Source organism: Petromyzon marinus, chromosome 35, assembly GCF_048934315.1.
Source record: "Petromyzon marinus isolate PM22_M1 ecotype Great Lakes invasive population chromosome 35, UKy_Petmar_22M1.pri1.0, whole genome shotgun sequence".
In the NCBI taxonomy this organism is placed as follows: Eukaryota; Metazoa; Chordata; class Hyperoartia; order Petromyzontiformes; family Petromyzontidae; genus Petromyzon; species Petromyzon marinus.
In genome coordinates, this window is record NC_133701.1 from 4,549,779 (window position 1) to 4,569,832 (window position 20,054).

Sequence of the window (20,054 nt, forward strand, 5' to 3'; positions counted from 1 at the left end):
TCGTTAAGTCGTTTGCATCAGACGGCGATGTTGGGGAGCGGGGCTAGGGGGCGGCGTCTCTAAAGATTCCTGTGTACAAATAAATGGTTGAGATCTGCCGATTGAGAGCTGCCTCTGCGTGGGACCCGGCTCCTGATTATTCTATTGTCCCACGAGTGAATCATAATTCCCTTTCATATTCCAAGCGTGCCGCTGATGTACAGATAACCGTTTATTATTTAAAACCTCCTTCCCCCACCGCCCCGCCACGAAGCATCTTTGTTTTGACGGATATTGTGCCCCATAAGTTATCCGCGTGCATTGAGAGACCTGTTCGAAAATTTGTAAGTCAAATACACGCTATCCTACCATGAATCTCCGACGTCTAATAAATTTGGGGTATGCAAATGATATGCAAATGAGGCGTCTTTAATGGCGAAAAACAATCTGAGCTCACGGTGCCGTTGGCAGAAGCGGCCATGGGACTTGGGGAGAGCAGGCGGAGAGCATGGGGTGAGCGTGGGGTGAGGATGGGTGAGGATGGGGTGAGCGTGGGGTGAGGATGGGGTGAGGATGGTGAGAGCAGGCGGAGAGCGTGGGGGAGAGCAGGCGGAGAGCAGGGGGAGAGCGTGGTGAGTGCAGGGGAAGAGCGTAGGGGAGAGCGTGGGGTGAGCATGGGGAGAGCGTGGGGTGATGATGGTGAGAGCGTAGGGTGAGCAGGGGAAGAGCAGGGGAAGAACGTAGGGGAGAGCGTGGGGAGAGCATGGGGTGAGCGTGGGTTGAGCGTGGGGAGAGCTTGGGGAGAGCAGGGGGAGAGCGTGGTGAGAGCGTGGGGAGAGCGTGGGGTGAGCATGGGGAGAGCGTGGGGTGAGGATGGTGAGAGCGTAGGGTGAGCAGGGGAAGAACGTAGGGGAGAGCGTGGGGAGAGCATGGGGTGAGCGTGGGTTGAGCGTGGGGAGAGCTTGGGGAGAGCTTGGGGAGAGCATGGGGAGAGCGTGGGGAGAGCTGGCGATGAGCGTGGGGTGAGCGTGGGGAGAGCGTGGGGAGAGCAGAGGAAGAGTGTGGGGAGAGCGTGGGTAGAGCAGGAGAGCTGGCGGTGTACGGCAGCGACAGCGGGGTTGATTCACCTCCGACAAGAAGCGGTGGGTGGGGGGGTGCATACATCCTTATGGTAATGGCTTGGTAATTTGTAAGATGTCTTGCCCCCTATTTCACGGATTTGGGTGGGGGGGGGGGGTGAGCTTAGGAGCATGGGGGCGAGTGCTTCTCCTCCCCTCTGCCGGTCAAGGATCGATGAGGTCGGCAGCGAGGGTAGCGGCACCAAAGCCACCATCTCTCCTCTCGCTGGCCGCTCCCCTTCCCACGTTCTCACTCCTTGCCTAATTGTCACCGTCGTATTAAACGAAGCGTGGCGCGGCCAGCCGACGGCGCTGCCCGTCGTCGTCAACACTTGTCGGTCGCTGCTTGCCCACCTCATGGCTTCAAATCTCTCCCCCCACCCCCCTCAGGCTCTGTGTGCTGCAGATTCCAGCCATACACAGCCAGGCAATTACAAAATATTAATTCTGAATGTCGTCGGCACGCTCCTTCTATCTCTTTCACCCTCGCCGCCTCTTTTCTGCTTCCCCCTACTTTGTATATTTATTTTGCTCCCCTCCATTCTCCTCTTTTTGTCTTGAATACTCTTCCACCACCACCACCACTCTCACCTCTCTTCATTGCTACCTCCTTCTGCCAGTCACTCCCATCTCCGCGTGAGTTCCTTTCGCTGCCCTTCGCTTGACATTTTACAGCGATGCGGACAGCTCCGCGATTCTCTCCCCGTCTGTGTTATTAATGCTTTAAAAGTCGTTCTTTTTTTTTTATTTCGCGACGCTCTGGGTACTCGGGTGGTGCAGAGTTCAGGAAAAGCTGCTACCCCGTGCTGATATTTTGGCAGCAGCAGTAGCAAAAAAAAAAGATACACGATGCACTAGGAGTAGAATATCAGCCTTAATTCCACATCTGCTTACTCACAGCAAACACAAAAACAAGTGTTATGTTCATTGCTAAATATATACCTCGAGCACATTTAGTTGACTGCTATATTTGTACAACAAACTTACCAGCTTGTACATCGGTTAATGATTTGTCGATGCACCTATCGGGATGTACATACATCTATGTAATTATAACATCTATTTTAATTTAAAGCTTTCGTGACTGCAGGGATTCATATTCTTGGTTCTTTCGGTAAAGTCATGTAGAAGGGAAACAATAAAATAATAAAAATATAAAACAATAAAATTCTCACGTGTGAAAACCACAGCAAATTTCAAATGTTCTTGCTGTGGTTTTCACACCTGATGATGATTGCTTGTGTTGCAGTCGAAACGTCGTGAGAATTGTATTTTATATTTTATTTTATTGTTTCCCTTCTATGTGACTTTACCGAAAGAACCAAGAATATAAAACATCTATGTTATTTAAATCTTGGGAATGTGCCTCTGAGTAACCATCCATGAGTCGTTACTCGTACTCGGGGAGATGTGCAAATGGGTAGTGACCTATGAACCTAGCAGCCTGAATTCAGTCCGAAACCAACCCTCTCGCCATCCCATACTGACGAGCATATGAAATATGGTCAAACAGCCTCCATGACCTGGGGGCGCTCCGGTGGCGAGATGTTAACAACCTCGCCTGGTATACAGGAGGTCATGGGTTCGATCCCGACCCTGACGCCTGCTGTATATTTGGAGTTGGCATGTTCTCCCTGTTCTCCCTGTGCTCGTTTGGATTTTTCTCCAGGTCCTCCCATTTTCCCACTCCACATTCAGAATATTGCAATTCGAGTGTTTGGCTGCTATAAACTTCCACACGACGACAAGCCACTTCGTTGAAGCTATCATTTGTGGCCAAGTCGCTTCTGAAAAAAAGAGTTCTACAGCTCAGTGGGCCTTACCCGGTAACATAAAAATCGTAGTAATAGTCATGACCGTCATGGGGTGGGGAGTTCTTCATCTGACAGTGGATTAACAACAGTCTGTAAAGTACAATTCAGTAATTTATATAATCTGTTATTCACTGATATCCCCATCCTGAATATCATGTATACATCTTGCAAGGTTAAATAGTTCTTTCTTCGTTATTGAGTGACATTTTTGATCCACGTATTACTTTTCACTCGCACACCAGCCGTCATTTCTCCACTGTTGGACAAAGGCCTCTCCAAGGCTTCGCCGTCTCTCGCCCTTCTACGATGCGATCGTCTTAATCTTCCTCCATGCATTGTCAGCCGATCTCATTGTTCTATTGTTCTATCTCTTCAGTACGTGTCTTGTTGTGCGCAATCCCTCCTTTTGCTTCCATTCCGTGACCAGCCGCTCGACCGTTTTACGAGGTCGCGCTCGTTGCGCACAAAAGTGCTCGCCACAAGTGAACCACGGTTAGCTTGGGCATCTCGTCAAGGAGCATCAACCATCGGGCAAAACTGCGGTCATCCTCGCAGCGGTTTCTTGTCTAGCCATGGAACAAAGATGGTCACTGCATCGCGTGCTTTCAGATGCGCTTCTGTGGTGGCCGTCTGGAACGCTCTTCCTTCCAATGTTAGGAACTATGCACTTTTAAATCTAGATTTAAAACTCATTACTTTAGAACTGCTTTTTGTGTTTAGTTTGTTGTCCTTCACCCACACCTCCGATTGGCACGGTTGGCTACGTATGGCGCGAAATAAATTCAACGTATAACCATGCATCAGTCATCATCTCTTCTAGAGATGTGCCCTGCCAACGCCCGCTTGTATTTCTCAACCGTCAATACGACGTCTCCGGCTGATGTGTTTTTTGTAATCCAGGTGTTGTTCCTTCCGTCTCTCAGTGCAATCCACAGCATGCACCTCTCCACGCATCTTTATTTACTCGTCAGCTTTTTTTCTCTTTGCCATTTTTCTCTTTTATCATTGACAATTTTTCTAATCCCTATATCAAGAGCGGGTGATGTGTGTATGCTACGGAAAAAAAATATCACTGCAGTTCGTTTTTTTTCATTCGTATCCAGTTGAGAGCCCATCAAAGCTGCAAGTCTCTCTTTCGAGGGAGACATGGGGTCACGGAATGTAAACAGTTATCCACTAACGGCAACATTAGAAAAAAACATTCACAATTTCAAAACGGAATGAAAGTCTGAGATACCCAAAAAATAAACTCTTGAATGGAAAATTATATCGGTCAAAAATGTTGAAGTCATCAGCGTGTGCAAGCAAAAAGGAGCCTATTGATGAAAGGAGACATCACAAGCATTTACATTCAGATCATGCAAGCTATGGACCCAGTTTATTACAGACAACTTATGGAGAGGGAACTCTTTCAATGTAAGAGATTGTGTGTGTAAATGTTTTTTTTCTATGTGGCTTGTGTCTGTACGTGTGTGTTTGTATGCATGCATGTATGTGCGTGTGTCTGTGGGGAGCGGTAGTACAGTGGTTTGCGCACCGCGCTACGAACCCGGTCTGCCGAGTTCGTTTCCCGCTCATGACCAACACCGGTGACCGGTCCTGGGCCTCCCCTAGGTCTACTCGGCCTCAAACGAGTACCTGGTGCAGTGTGTAAACATCACCGCTGTGGATACAAAGGCGGCCTGGCGTGGTGCTGGCCACCCACCCTCTCGTGTGCCGTGTTGGCCTTCATAGGTGCTCGCTAACAGCACTTGCCCCAACAGCATGTGCAGGCTCTACGGTGATCATTTGTCCTTTGTGTGTTGTTGTTGTGGGTGCAATGGTGATACAGAGGTCAGGGCACCACGTTATAAAACCAGAGACCTCGCTTCGATTCCTGGCCATGTCTTCGCATCAGCGGCGCGAGTGATTTTTGGACATCTGATCAAGTTCTGGGCCTCCCCTAGGTTGAATCAGCCTTCGACTAATCGAAGTCGCGGTGTGCGAACGTGAACAGTGCCACACTGCTGGCCACAACCGCCCTGTCGTGCTCCACACTTTGCCTCGCTGTGTACTCACTGACAGCCCCCCCTGGCCCCCCAACAGTCGACGAAACCACTTGACGCGGGGAACGTTTTTTTCCCTTCTGTCCGTGCGTGCGTGTGCGTGCACCCTACGTATGCTACAGGAGCCCTACAGATCGACAACAGCCAGGAGATGGACCAGGGCAAGTACGAATGCGTGGCGAGTAACAGCGTGGGAACTCGCTACTCGGCACCCGCCAACCTCTTCGTGAAAGGTACGGTGTCAGATGGGGGGGGGCAGCCCCACCACTTGCACAGCCCCACGGCCCCCTGCCACTCATCGCCTCCTCCCCACCACCGCCCGCCCCAGAAGTCTCCCCGCTCGCAACCACCACTTCATGACCTCTTGGATATTCCCCCTGTGCTCTACACTTCACCCCCTCACCTCCCCCACCACTCTTTCCCACTCCGTGCCTCCCCCTGCATCCCTCCCACTCGTCCTCTCCGGGACCTTGTTGTTCTCGGAGCACGCACCCGTTGCTTAGCCTCCGAGGGTGGCTCGAGTTTTGCCGCGCCCGAAGATTCGCGCCAGGCGCCGCTCCCGCCGGAGTGCTCGTGAAGCGACGGTGCTATGGAGTTCCCCCCCCCCCACCCCGCGCCCACTCGCGGGCCACTTTGTATGCTGCAATCCTCACCTCTGCACACGCATATTGCCGTGCGCTCCACAGTGTCATCTATTGGAAATCTGCGAGGCCTACGAGACAGCTGTGAGCAAGAGCTCGATAGCTCGTCGGATTCCACCGGTATAAATCAATTATCTGATGTTGATTTTGATACACGGGTGTGCCCGCGTGTTCGTTCGGCGCGGTGTTCCGACGTCCCACGCCGCGTGCTTTCGAGCTCCTTCAAATCCTTTTCCTGCGCCGAAGAAGCCCCAGAGAAGGGGAGCGAAACGTCGCCTCCGCAACGCCACGCGTAACACGCGACGCCACCCGGAAACGCATCGAAGAGATCTGCAGCACAGCTGTGGAGACCGACGCGGTATTGTTGTTCCGTCGTTATGAAACTGATGCCTTTTAACGGCCAAGTAGGTTCTTCCAGGCGTAACCGCCTACCCATTTTCAATTGTGCGCACAAGGTTGAGAAGCCACGTATTGTCACTTTTTTTTTTGTCATCCGTGCGGAGTTGTAAACCCAGTGCTCTGTGTGTACTTGAATGAACCCTGGCGCTCATAGCTCTCCGTTTGCGTTTTGGGGTTCGGCCCGTGTGTTGTTCGGCGAGAACCGCACGCCGTGCAGCCCAAAAACACCGATTGGAGAGCTGCACGGCACAGCCAAGTAGTATGTACACTCCAGCGCTCAGGTGAAGCGCGCATAAGAAATGCTTACAGTACTCGCAGGTTTCACTCGGAGGACGCTACTGACCACTGGCATCAATCGGTAGGATCTTTTTGTAATGATATATGGGACCAGATTCACATCGTGATGAAATGCCTTTGTGACTTGTCCCTCTGTGGCGCAATGGGAGACATGGGCACATGTTTTTTTTATCATATGAAATATTTCCTGATGAGTACTTGTTTGAAAGACTACCTGGGAATGCCAGGTAGTTGTAGGTATGAGCTATAAAGTGACCAGACGATAACCGTGCAAGGAAAGATTCTTGAATCCATCTGTAAATCCTCGAATGTTACTTTACTCGTATGGCAAATGCGATGTCTCCGGGTAATTGATCGCTCCTCCTACATGCCAAACACTCGTTAGTGCAATTGGCCAAAAACGTCATGATTCTCAACCCCGCTGAAAATAAAGTCTCGAGGCCCAAGCGAGTCTTTTGCTTGTGGGGTTCATGAAAGCCATTGCAATTGTTAAGAGCCGCCGATGGCACTTTGACGATATTGGAACAAACTAAGTTCTGTGGGGGGAGGAAGTGATTTGAGTTCCGCGTCGTGCGGCGTGTCCAGCTCACGGCCCTTGCTGCGAGGCCCGGACCCTTGGAGCCACCGGCTTAGCGGAGCCGGGACCTTATCAGGCAGGAGGGGAGTGGGGGCGGCGGGGAAGGCCCCTACGGATGACGGCGACATTCCTGAAGTTCTCCAGGGCAGGTTATCAGCCAGTGAGCAGAGACAGCCGTCCCAGCTTCATTTATCTGATGGCAAGTATTTTTCGTGAGTTAGATCAGTTTTTTTTCGGGGTGGGGAGGTGGGGGCGGTGGGCAGGCGGGGGTGGGGGCTCTCTGGGGAGGGGCTTTTTTTTGTCTAAATCCTTCGGTGCAATCATAAAATGAAGCTGCCGGCAGCAAAGGAAGTGTGCAGCAGCGCTTGGCCATCAAGGTTGGGAGAAGGCGTTTTTTTACTTCTGTTTTTCCTCCCTTCGGCTTATCTGCCGAGACTGAAGGACTGAAGCCCGAACCCCCACCCCCCACCACCGCAGCAGCAGCAGCAGAGTTAGCCATTCTCAGTGTGAAGCACCTTCTTGCCGTCTTAGTTCTGCGAAGATACACTTAGGACCGCTCTGCCGATGCGCATGAAGAAGTCGATTGGGTGTCCCCGCTATCCTTTAGACAAATCGTAAGGCTTGCTTTTTTTTTTCCACGCTGGCATTTCCAGAGGAATTGGTGTTTTTATTTTGATAAGAGTTTCTTGGGTTGGTTTGATTATGTTATATATATGCACGGTTTTTATGCGTGCGTCGTCTCAACTCATTGGCAGATAACTTGAGGACTGCAGAGCTTGGACAATTGTTGGTGCCGCGTCATCGCGTGGCTGCCTTCCTGCTTTCTCCGAGTCATTCTCTCTGTTTGTATTGACGAGAGGCGGTGAATACTGTGCGGTGTGCTACAAGTTGAAATTAGTACTATTTAATTAGTATTATTATTATTAGATAATCATAGCAGGTCCACAAACCATGGTGATTTTTTTGTGACCTGGCGATGATGGAATCTGAACCCCTGTAGCCCCATGTGCAGAGTAATGGGCAACACTAAAATGGCCTGAATGTGCTCCAGTCACGCCAGGTTTTCATGAGATACAGGTGTTGAACGGGTCATATTTTTGTTCACTCATCTCTGCACATGTCCCTTCTAAGTAGAGGTAAGACTTGAGTGCCGTGTGATGGACCCGGACACGGCACGGTCGAGAATTGTGTTCTGATGGTGAGGTCGGTTGGATTCCTGGCGTTCCCACGCACGGATGTGCCCTGCGCGAGTGACCTCAGGTGACACAGTGCATGCGCCCCACGTGTAAATAATGTGATACTAAACCAGCGGTTCTCCGGCCCGTCGAGTGCAATTAGCACCGCCACGTTTCCTTAACGTATGGGAAGACACGTTGAAGTGTCGTAGCAATTACGATTAACTTTGCCATCATTTTTCCAATTTTCGTCTCAGCAATTCTGGTTCTGCCATGGCCTCTTGAGAATTGCACGGACAGCAAAAATAACCGATGTCTGTATCCTTCAGGAGCTTCACGTGGAGAGTGGCCTGAGGGAAGATGGGTTTCTGGGGACTTGCGGCGTGTGAAAGTTTTGCCGGTGGCTTGACGCCGGTTTTTGATTGCAGGTGTGGCCGAGGGTAAATGGGGCCGAGGACGTTCGATGATCTGAAAGGGTGGACGATTTGGCGGGACGTATGTCTGGCTGAAGCAATGGGCACAGTGCAGCGGTGACCCGAGAAAGTGAGACTCAGGAAACGCACGCTACCACAGCCTCCAATCCTCCAGATAATGGATGGAGGTATGGAATTAATAAGTGACTAAAAAAAAATAGTTTTTTTCCTGTACTTTTTATATCCACTTCGAGATGATAATTTGACAGCCCACTGCATTAATAAAGACCTATCCACGCTATATTGGCCATAGTGCCATAGTGGGGGGAGGGGGGGGGGTTACCCATACTTCGCCACGCCGGTCAGTGCAGGTTGGTAAAGGGGAGGGGGGCCGGGTTCAATTCAAATGCCACTCTTGAGTGGTATTGACCATGGCCGGGAATTGAACGGCGCTCACCGCATTCGTGGCACCGTGCACTCTGGCTGCTTGAACCTTCTCTCCACCCCATTGACTCCACTGATTGTAATCAATGTGGTCATAATTACAGCAGCAAAGTTCATAACGTAAATAATAGTCGTAAAGTTGATGATGATAATAATAACAGAGTTGTGGGTGTGTAAAAGTGAATTGCAAAGGTAATTAGAAACACAAATCAATCGGCCTGCAGGTCGGCTGCCTTCCTGCGTTCACGAGGCTGACTCCGTACCGCAGCGGCTAAGCTTTGAGGTGGCAGCTCAATTTCACCCATGGCCATTTCATGGATTCGCCTATTGAATATCGAATAATTTATTGCGGATCGTTATATTTTTTTGTTCGGAAGCTTTTCGTTGCATAAAACAGGCGACTTTATTCGCTGCTGAGCCATTTGCTCACTTCCTCCCGCGCGGCTCCATACAAGGTCAAACATCGCACGTCGCTACGATCAAATTCTCATTTCACAAGCGAAGCAGCTTTGAACCTCGTTAGCAGTTGGATGGGTGGTGATCATCGAGGCTCTGGTCGTGAAGTGTGGTGTGTATCACCGCATCATAGGTATGGAATTTCTCCAGCCTCTCTGTTTCCTCCCGTAGGGCAAACACTCATGAACGAAATAATAAAAAAAAAACATCTCAATTGTGGGAACCAAGCCTGAAAGCAGTATCGAGACTTGGCGAGGCTCTCTCATGTAAATAATCGGCATTATGAATATTATTGCAGATGGGGAGCTTGCCGAACTGCCATCGACAGGCAAAGCAGAATACAAGGTCACGAGGTTAAATTGCAAAAGGAATACTGCACTGGGTTCTTACATAATTGTTCTATTCAACCTGTGCGAATATAGAGGGTCTTGTATTCCTTTGACAGCCAGTTTCCCTGCTGTCAAGCCTTGACCACTTTTACTTTCTGTATACGTGTGGCTGTGTTTTTGTTTTTGTTGTTGTTTTTGCGATTAAATCCCTGCCGCACTATCAACGTAAAGACAGAGCGAGGGGGTTTTATTTGCTGTCGCATTCAAACCACGACAGCAAAGTTGTAAATCACAAACCCAGGGAAGTAGGCAGAAAATGATTAACCTCACTTGCGATTTGATGAATTGTCATGATTCAGGCCAGTAATGTCATTGAATAATCGATTATGATTATTTTAATGAATTTCAAATGTCTCGTTTGTATTGCTTCTTTTTGTTCTGCTTCGATGGTCCGGTGTTTGCTCCCTGAGCGTAAATATTCATCACGGTTATCATCATCAGCCATGGTTAATACACAGCTGGATGAAGGCCTCCCCAACCCTTCACAATGTCCCATAATCCTGAGATAATAATCCACCTAGTATCTGTGCAAATTATCTATTTAAATAAAATTGTACGTGTTTTACTCTCCAACGCATCATTCATCACATGTATAGCAATACTCATCGATTTTAATAGATTCGTCGTTGAATTCCGACGTGGAAGATGACTCTCCACGGCCCTAATTAGCAAATCTACCAGAATTCACACTCATGGGCTGTTCGTATGAGTGACAAGTTTTCCCTTGGTGTTTTCACATATATATAATCCCAAGTCACTGTGCTGAGATGATGAAAGTCACTGCACAAGTAAGTATGGTGAAACCACAGGTGGGCTTATCTGGGATTAAACCCATGATCTCAGCAGTGTTGGCTCTGTGCTTTGATGTGGGCATAGTCCACAAACCCTGGAACAAAGTTGGTGGAACTTTGTTACGCAAACACAAAGTGTGAGATGTAAGAGCACGGTTGGCTATGCACGGTGTTAAAGATGTTGAACATACATACAAGGGAGTTTGGGCAGAACACACCGTGACTCAACGGGGTGATTGCTGGTGGTCGAGACTACCAATGGAGTGGCAGTCAAAGGCAGGAATGCGCCCGAGAGGACGCCAACTGCCGAGATGGAGTAATGAAATTAGCTTGTTCGCAAGAGGCAGAACTATACACATTACGTGCCTAGTTTTACATACAAGTATGCCCATCTAGCAGTCATATAGGTATGTGCACTAATTTGGTATAGTAATGTTATTGGTATAGCAGTACAATGTCACACATATGACTTTCTGAAGGCTGTGGTATTGGCGGACAAATGAAATGGTCAGATATGTGAACACGTATAGATAATGACAGATACAACATTCATAAACACAACTAGGTGTGGGCGGTTAATTGGTCGGAGCGGTTATGGCGACCTTCTACTAGACCTACGAATGTGCCCTATGCATTACTACTGTGTGCTGTGGAAGTGACGCTCAATACTGAAAACACATTCCTGCGGAGGGAGCTGGTAGGAACGTTGGGTTGCTCGGTCAATGGCCAGGGTCAACGGGGGCACCACCACGTGGTGTATTCCGCAAATATACCCGACTGTGAGGGCGGGCACAAGCCGGCGTGAGTAGGTTAAACGTTGAGTTTTATAAGGGCACCACGGGGTGACCAGCCCCTCCCCACCCTCCCCTCCCCACCCAGCCCCTCCCTCCCCACCAAGCCCCTCCCCACCGTCCCCTCTCCACCCAGCCCCACCCCTCCTATTTTTGGATGCACGACGGACGGACGGACACAATAATCCCCTGTCGGCTGGTGTAACCAGGAGGTTCCTACCAGTATAAGAGTTAAATTGTCGAGAAGATGTCCATGGTACCCACTGCTGCACGGCGCTTTCCATTCAGCACCAAGTCGGCTTTGGGCCCGGGACTTCTCGCCTCTTATCTCCCCTCCCCCCGACAAAGTTTGTTCCTCCAATATATTTCAGATTTTCTACTTCTCTGGATTTTAGTTTTTTTTAGGTCACCGCTCTTTCATGCATCCATCGGCTATGTTGGCTTCTTTGTTACTTAAAAAAAAACTATTTACCCTGGCGGGTGTGCACATACATTGACATAGGGCCATAGATTAATCATAAAGTGTGTTAGGCATACTGCTTTGGATTCCCTAAATTAAATGTTGGGAATACAAATGGGGGGGGGGGGGGGGGGTAATGTATGGGTGCCACGTTGGCGAGATTTTAACTGCCTCACATGGATTTAATCCAAACCCTGACGCCTATATATTTTGAGTTTGCATGTTTTCCCCGTGGTCGTGTGGATTTCTCTCTGGGTTTTCCCCCCAAATTTAGAAACAATGCGTTTGGAGTCTGTGGCTGCTATAAATTCCCACGTGATGATAAGCCACTTCGTTGAGCTATCATTTGTAGCCGTGTGGCTTCTGAAAAAGAGCTACGTAGCGCAGTGGGTCTTACCTGGCAATTTTTTTTTATTAGTTTTCAGTTGAGCACGAAAAATTATACGTTAAATTATACATGCATTACATGTATTTTTGCCATAGTTCAGACACGGTTAAAGTTCAGCGATAAAACATAATGTCCCAAAATACTTTTTAGACCAAGGAATGCTGAGATGAACCAGAACAAGACAATTTCCTTGAGGCCGTAACTTTGCGCGCACTGCGCTGCTGCTGCGAAGCCATTGTTGAGCAGTGGTAGCGTTGTGTTTCAGCGATCCCTCGGGCAGCCCGGCGCGAGCGGGTGCTCACGTGCACGCTCCCTTAATGGCGCAAGTTTTTCCCAAGCGACATCTCCACTTAAAACCTCACTCTGAAGTTCGGTGCAGGGAAAATACAATCACTGCTTAAAGCACTCATCAGGGTTCAGAAGGGAGTACATCGTCACAGTTTCTTGGGTAGCTGCAATCCACGAGCTGCCACTCCTGCGTGTCATGGGGAACCACAGCGATTTCTGTGCACGTGGAGGCGGCCAGGTGACCAGAGGGTTGATCTGGCACCAGTCAGGCGCCTGAGTTTGAATCCGGGTCCGTGAGTCATACTCAGTGTATAGTCTCAGCCTGATCACCAATGGCTGCACCTGCACACAAAAAAAATTGCATGAAGTGTGGTGCTGCGCTTTATTTGGCTTAACCTTTTGCTCTGAGAATAAAACATGTCAGTGTGGCTGTCATGCAAAAGACATTACTCGATGTAGCAGAGCAAGTGTGACACTTCTTCCCTCTGCTGTGTCGACTAGAGGTCACTTGAAGGGATATCTTGGGAGATAGCTCTGTGGCACATGCTTCCGTGGGATAGTATCTATGGTGGATATGGTAGCACACATCTGAATGGATAATGCATCTCATGATGTGACTTCCCAGAACACATCGGGGATATGTATTCTTAGTTCTTTCGGTAAAGTCACGTTGAAGGGAAACAATAAAATAAAAAATATATATATAAAACAAAAAAATTCTCACGACGTTTCGACCATAACACAAACGGTCGTCATCAGGTGTGTAAATAAATAAACCGTTTAAAAGTAAATACATTTATGCAAACCGACACACCTGATGACGACCGTTTGTGTTATGGTCGAAACGTCGTGATAATTTGTATTGTTTTATATATATTTTTATTTTATTGTTTCCCTTCAACGTGACTTTACCGAAAGAACTAAGAATATGAATTACTGCAGTCACGAAAGCTTTAAATCAAAACATCGGGGATAATTTAAAACCATTCGGCAAAAATATTAAGCAAGAAATAATAATAACAAAAAACACACCCGTGACTCTAATGTCTGTGCTTTCGAGAGAATGGATCTTTAATGATTTACATGATCACCACAGCCGTGGATACTCCCTCGCCCTTCACACGGAGTGGAGGAGCCACAACTTTTGGAAGTAAATCAGCAAACACGCCTTACTCTGAACTAGCGATCATGCCACACTCATATGAATGATGTGGCCGTAAAAAAACGAAATTCGCATTGAAGGGAATTAAATTAAATAGATATTGCCGAGCCAGCTTCTCTGCTTCTCGTCTCGCAGCAGGGTGGATGGCATAGCCATGATGTTGCTGTGATACTTGGCGAGAGTGGCACAATATATTGCAACCCTCGTTACATGTCGCTCAATCTAAAGCTGGTGCTTGTATTGGCGTTTCTGTTCAAATACCCCGTCGGTGGAAATATAATTTCGATATATATATTTTTTGTGCTATCAAAAAAATACACACGCCAGGCATGTGTGCGTGTGCTTTTTGTGAAGCGGTGTGCAAAAAATATAAAGGTGCATCCCTGCAATTGCTTGCCCACGCCACTGCTGGACCTCCGTTAGAGGGAGCTCGAGAGAGTCTCTGTAGAGCAAGTTCTGGGGAGGGGGTATTTTTGGCCCACTAGTCAGACGTTTTGAATGAGGTGGCAGTAACCACACCCCATCACACGTAGAACTGCCGGTAAAATAACGTTGGCATACCTATTTATACCGTTGGGGTGGACATAGGTGGGGGACGATTTAAGAATGTTGCACCATTCTTTCAACTGCCGCCCGTGCTGGGAGATGGAATTTAACCGGTGACCTCTGGATTAAAGTTTGTGTCCTAACCATTACACCACAGCACCTCCAGGAACAATGTGTATATATATACACGTTTAATTCTAATGAGCCTTCCAGATCTATAGCCTCGGGATTAATAATCAGGAGCAGCGATGCCGCAGCGGCTGCAGAGGCGTTCGATCGACCGCACATAATATTCCGATGCAATCTATGGAGCCGGCGCTTTGTTCCGCCGAGAGTATTTACTGGAATCTCATTGGGGAATACAGAGGGTGGTGGATGATGATGAGGGGAGGGAGGGAGGGAGGGGAGGGGAGGGAGGCTGCAGTGCTGGATGGAGAAGGTGTGTCCAGTCCAGTAAATAAATAATGGGTTCCCAAACATGATTGTGGGGTGGTATGGATTTTTTTTTTTTAAACTTCGACCCAAAATCTGTTCCCAACTAAAACTCATTCTTTTTAATAAAATGCAATTTACGAATAAAACACGCTCGGGAAGGAGTTTGATACGCGGCTGTCGCCTTGATGTGGCTCGAGTAGTTGTCTATGTCACCTGCCATTTAAAAAAAAAACAACAACACCAGAATGAAAAAAAACTTTCCCGAACAAAGTTGTCTCTTCCTTGTATCGTGGCTGTGCACTGCCGAATATGCCGGAATGCACTTCGTGGGAAGAGAAGCACGGGAAGGGAATTGTCAAAGCAGAGTAAAACCCGTGCCTGACGTGATTAGGAAAGACAGAGTCTCGTGCTTGGCAGATCGAGCAGAACAACGCGCAGGCTGCAAGGGTGGCGTCGGTGTTGGCAGCCACGGACGGGGTGGGTCGTGTTGGCCACGTGAGGGCAGGAAGCGTAGGGCAGGCGCTGGCATGTTTTACTCTCCGTGTGTCTCTTTTCCCCTCTTTACGTCACCCCATTGTGTTCTGCATCAAACCCTTCACCACCCCCCCCCCCAGAAGCGAGAAGGTTGGTGTCTTTCGTTCCTCCTCGCTCTCTGGTTCGCGCCCAGCTCGATCCCCCTCCCCTACTGCCCACGTTAAAGTAGCCGTTCATTTTTAAATTTCGATTTAAAGCTTTCGTGACTGCAAGGATTCATCTTCTTTGGCTCTTTCGGTAAAGTCACGTAGAATGAGAATAAAATAATAAATTGATAAAATAAAAGAACGCAATAAAATGATCACGAAGTTTCGGCCACAACACAAGCGGCCTTCATCAGGTGAAGGGACGAGACTGTCTGGAGGACAGCGCTGGAGTTATTTTATTTGATCAATTTATTATTTTATTCTCATTCTACGTGACTTTACCGAAAGAACCAAATAGCCGTTCATTGTACAATTTCTCTCGCCAAACGGCCCCTCCTTCTGCCATCAAGTGCACGTACGCGCGTGTGCATCAGTGCACGCGCACAGCCGTGCGCAAACGCACTACACCACGGGGCACACTCCAGCACGTGCACACGCTTTAAGCTTGCCTCTGCTGCGTTCACTTCAAATCTGGGCGCTTGCATGCGTATCCACGCCCCCTTCCCACCCCTCTCCCTGTCCCCCCCTCTCACCCTTCTCCACACCCCCTCCGCACTTGGCCGTGCACGTGCATGCGTTCACACCAGGCGCATCGCACGCTGTCCCCCCCCCCCCCTCCCCGTCGTCAATGTGACACCCAGGTGCCAACCTGCACGCGAGTAACGCCGTTGTCGCGGTGCATGCGCCTGCGCATCGGCTGGGCTGGGCGCTGCCAATTCATGTAATCCGCCCGAGCCTCTGCGCACGTGAGCGTTCGTGTGCGTCCACGATGGTGGTGCGGTGGTTGGCGCGCCGTGCGACGATCCTGGCGACTGAAATTCTATTCCCACACATGGCCGCCGCCCAGGCATCGGTGACGAATAGCTGAACCGGTCCTGGAGTCTTCCCTAGGTCTCCTCTGCTTTAAACAATTCCCTCTTGCGGTGTGTAAACATCAGCGCCTGGGAAGACAAATGGGGCTGGATATGGTATTCGCTCCACTTGTGCACCGTACTGGCCTTTAATAAGTGCTCACTAACATCCCAGCAGTCTATAAGGTTACCCGGGAAATCTGTATCTTCGTGTGAGTGTGTGTGCGCGCGCATGGCTGTGCACTGTGGGTCTTGAGTCTCCATACTCTTGCTTCTCCACCCCCTGGCTGCTGGTACGCAGCCGTGACTAACGTCGCTTGAAAGTGCTCCGCAGGCCGCAGGCCGCTGAAAGCCTCGGCATGCTACCCTTTTTTTCATCTAAAATTACTCTGGCCGTCCCTTCGGGGACGAGAGAGCTTGTTGCGCATTTTAGATGATGGTACTTGGTGGAAGACGCTCTCTGTCTTACTCCGGGGCCCACAAGTGGGTTTGGTGAGCAAGAAACAACCGTTGCCACAGCGCCGGGTACAAATTCGCGTTTGATTTCAAGAGACGGGAGAGAGCCTCTCCATGGGAGCCTGACGGGCAATTGAAATTGTAATAAAAAAAACCAACGTGAGTTTCAAAGGTTGTGCTCGAACCTGGACGGTGAGGGTTGGACGTGCCTTCCGCTTTGCCCTCTGCACAATTATACCTTTTCTTCTGCCGGTTCTTGCTTCGTTCAGCCGTGGGCGAGGAATTATCGGAGCCGACCAAGGAGAGCCCCGTCCCCAGTGTGGCGAAAACTGTTATGCCTTCGGCAGAAATGACGGCGACGGATTTTATTGAGAAAATGACACGAGCCTGTGCAAGTGAAATTAATATTTCGAGCCGCAACTTATTTCTAGGTCATATTGGTCACGTATCAAAAACGTCACGGGTGGCGTCAACAAGGATATTGCTGGGATAATTAAGTTGGCCATAATTTATAATTGCACAGCTGTTTTTGCCGCAACCGAAGCCCGGATTTACTGTTGACCCCGTGCCACTGACGTGCATTAGTCTGCATAAGCACATGACACCCAATTAACGTGCGTGCGTAACACACACACACACGCGCTCACTTTTAGAGGTCACCGTTCTCTACTTTTAGAGGTCACCGTACTCTACTTCCGTCAGGTGCGCTTCTGCAGCCGTCTGGACCCCTCTTCCTTCCAACATGACCAAGCCCCCTGAGCTATGTACTTTTAAATCTAGATTGAAAACTCATTTCTAGAGAACCGAATTTTTGTGTTTAGTTCGTTGTCCTTCCCCCCCCCGCGCCGCACCTCCGATTGGCGCGGTTGGCCACGTACGGTGCGAAAGAAGTTCAACGTACGTACGTCACGACGACCACCACGACCCAGCGTGTATTCGTTCATCTTCGTCCATACTCGTCAAAATGAGAGAAAGCATTTGGCTCCCGGCGTTACACTGGGCTTCGTTTTACTTAGCTGCCGGTAAGGAAGGGTTTCAATGTTCGTCTCCCAAAAGAGAGCACCGCTTCGGTAACGCTTCCACTGAGACTTTACCTTGGCCGTGTAGTGAATGGCCGTGTAGTGAATGCCCGGGGAGGTAAGTGAGCGCTCGACACACATGCCAAGAGCCCCGGATACCGAGCCAAGAGCCCGTAAAGTTGACCCACGATTTTTATTGACTTATCTGTAATTAGAATCCGCGAAGCACCAGTGCGTGCCAGATAGAGTACACGACAATCAAACGTTTAACCAGTGGGGTTGAAATCGGCCCATTGCTCGGCACAGGATCCTTATTGCCGTGCAACATTCTGCACAGACGACTGTTGGCAGGTCAAGAATAAAATAATAGCGAATGCCTGAGGCTTGTCAGAACAATGCCTCGATGAAGGTTTTTTTTTGTACTTTGCTTTCGCCACTCTCGTCAGTGCAGATAGGTGAAACAAGGGTGGGCAGGGAGGTGAAACAAGGGTGGGCGGGGAGGTGTCCCGGTTCAGATATCACCTCCGCTACTGATGTTAGCGGTGGCTCGAAATCAATCTTAGGTCGCGAGGTTCATTGCGGAGTGCACAGACTACTGGTGCCATCTCGCAAGCCGCGTAGTTTTTAGATGCCGATGACTGAATGCTCTTCCCCCACGCGAGCACGCAAACCAGCGCTCCCTTCGTACGAGGAGCATACACCAAAGCACACGTATAGTATGCATATAGAGTGACGTGTTTGCACACGCACGAGGCGTGCGTGCGCGCATGCACCAGCAGACGGGGATTATAGTCTGCCGTAGCAGAATAGCCGATTTAACACGGCGTTTCAGAAGGCAATCTTTGCCACTAATGGGATGTGCGGTTGACATTTGGCGAGTCGAGGCATGTAGCGGCATGCTCCCGGCCTCATAAAGCAGACGACTTCTCTCGGTGGATGCAGCCCGCGCGCAATGCGAGAGACCTGCGCCGGTGGCCGCGTGCGATTTACATTTAAGTTTTTAATCTCGGCACCGAATCAACGCTTTAGCGTAACCCCTTTGGCTCGCCCGGCTCCTTTTACGGTCGGTTGCGACGGGAAACGAAAGAAAACCCAATTTTTGTTTCGGGGTCCGTGAATACGGATGCAAGCGGAGGGATGTCGGGAAATTCGGGGGGAGGCAGCTCAGCGGTGGGCGAGAAATGTGAAGGTTCAACAGCGAGCGTGCCCGGAGCGAGCCGTCGGTTGTGATGGGGGAGATGTCGGGTCGCGGGGGGTGTTGTACACGTTCAGGATTTAGAAGGGCAGGTTACAGAGACCGGCATTGGAATGGCACTCCAGTGGTCAGCTACCAAGGGGACGGGCCTGAAAGCCAGATGGATGGTATGTTGTAAGAGCAGACAGGTACTTTGGAAAACAAGCAAATAGTGTGCAATAGTTGAGTGTGTCTGATGGTGGGGGTGAAGCGATGGTGAGGTGTGGTGGCATTAATTGCATTGGTCACAGTGACCTCTTGGTCTTCAAGAGCGGTCAAGTCGCAGGCCGGCAATCTCTTCAACACCGTGGCAAATGAGCAATACAAAATGTCACGATCAATAGAGTAGGCGTTGTAATTCAGTTACCACTCTAGGGCGTTGTGAAATTGACTCGTATTAATAGTTTGATTTTATTTTATATCGGCATTGCAAAGATAAAAGTTTCTCCAAAGATACCACTTCTGAGTGAGTGAGTGACACACCAAAGTAACATTACTTTTCTCAGTTCATTCATCATCATCATCATAAAAGTCGTGTTTTTTTTTTCTTACTAACCTGGCAGTACACGGGCATTCTCTTTCCTGGGCATTAAAGCGTGGCACGTAATCTGTGGATATGCCATTGTCCATCGTTTCTGACATTTGTGCGATGAAGCCCAACTTCTCAACGCAGCACCTTCTGCACTCAGCAGAACACCCAGGACCTTTGCCCCACGCTTGTTTCGCTCGCCCAGCAAACACATGCCACCTGTCAACCCCTTTTTTTCGGATCTGAACTAACGGTGCTTTCTAAGTGGTGTGCGGCAGGATCGGTTGGGTTTGTGGCGTCGAGCGTTTGTCGGTGTTCCACATTGCAGCGTCCACGTTCATAACTGCTGGAGACACAATCGGTGTTCGCGTCGTTGTTATGGCAACAAAGACTACCACGATGGACGCGCAGTGTATCGCGGGTGGCGACGTTTCTGTTTGCGGTCTTTCATCGAATTAAGTTTTTATTTTTTATTTTATTCGGCGAATGCTTTTACACGTGACTTCTACACAGTTAGAGCACCAGGTACGCAAGAAAAACATGTAATTACACACACACACACATGTATGTCGATGCTACGCGAGTGGACGTCAGCCCACGTAGCCACAGAGCCACGTGGTAGCCGCCGCCTCCTCCTCCTCCCCCAGCACGTGGCAGGGCAACGATGACCGCCCGGC

The 20,054-nt window shown here is 49.4% G+C and overlaps 1 protein-coding gene across 13 annotated transcripts in view; it reads left to right on the top strand.

Annotated features, from left to right (window-relative positions):
* LOC116948983 (receptor-type tyrosine-protein phosphatase delta-like) overlaps positions 1-20,054 on the top strand; it is a 614,820-nt gene that overhangs the window by 484,267 nt on the left and 110,499 nt on the right. For all 13 annotated transcript variants that reach the window (XM_076071860.1, XM_076071866.1, XM_076071855.1 and 10 more), the window contains one exon: positions 5,079-5,189. In XM_076071860.1, coding sequence (XP_075927975.1) covers positions 5,079-5,189 — 111 coding nt within the window. The remainder of the gene's footprint in view (positions 1-5,078; positions 5,190-20,054) is intronic.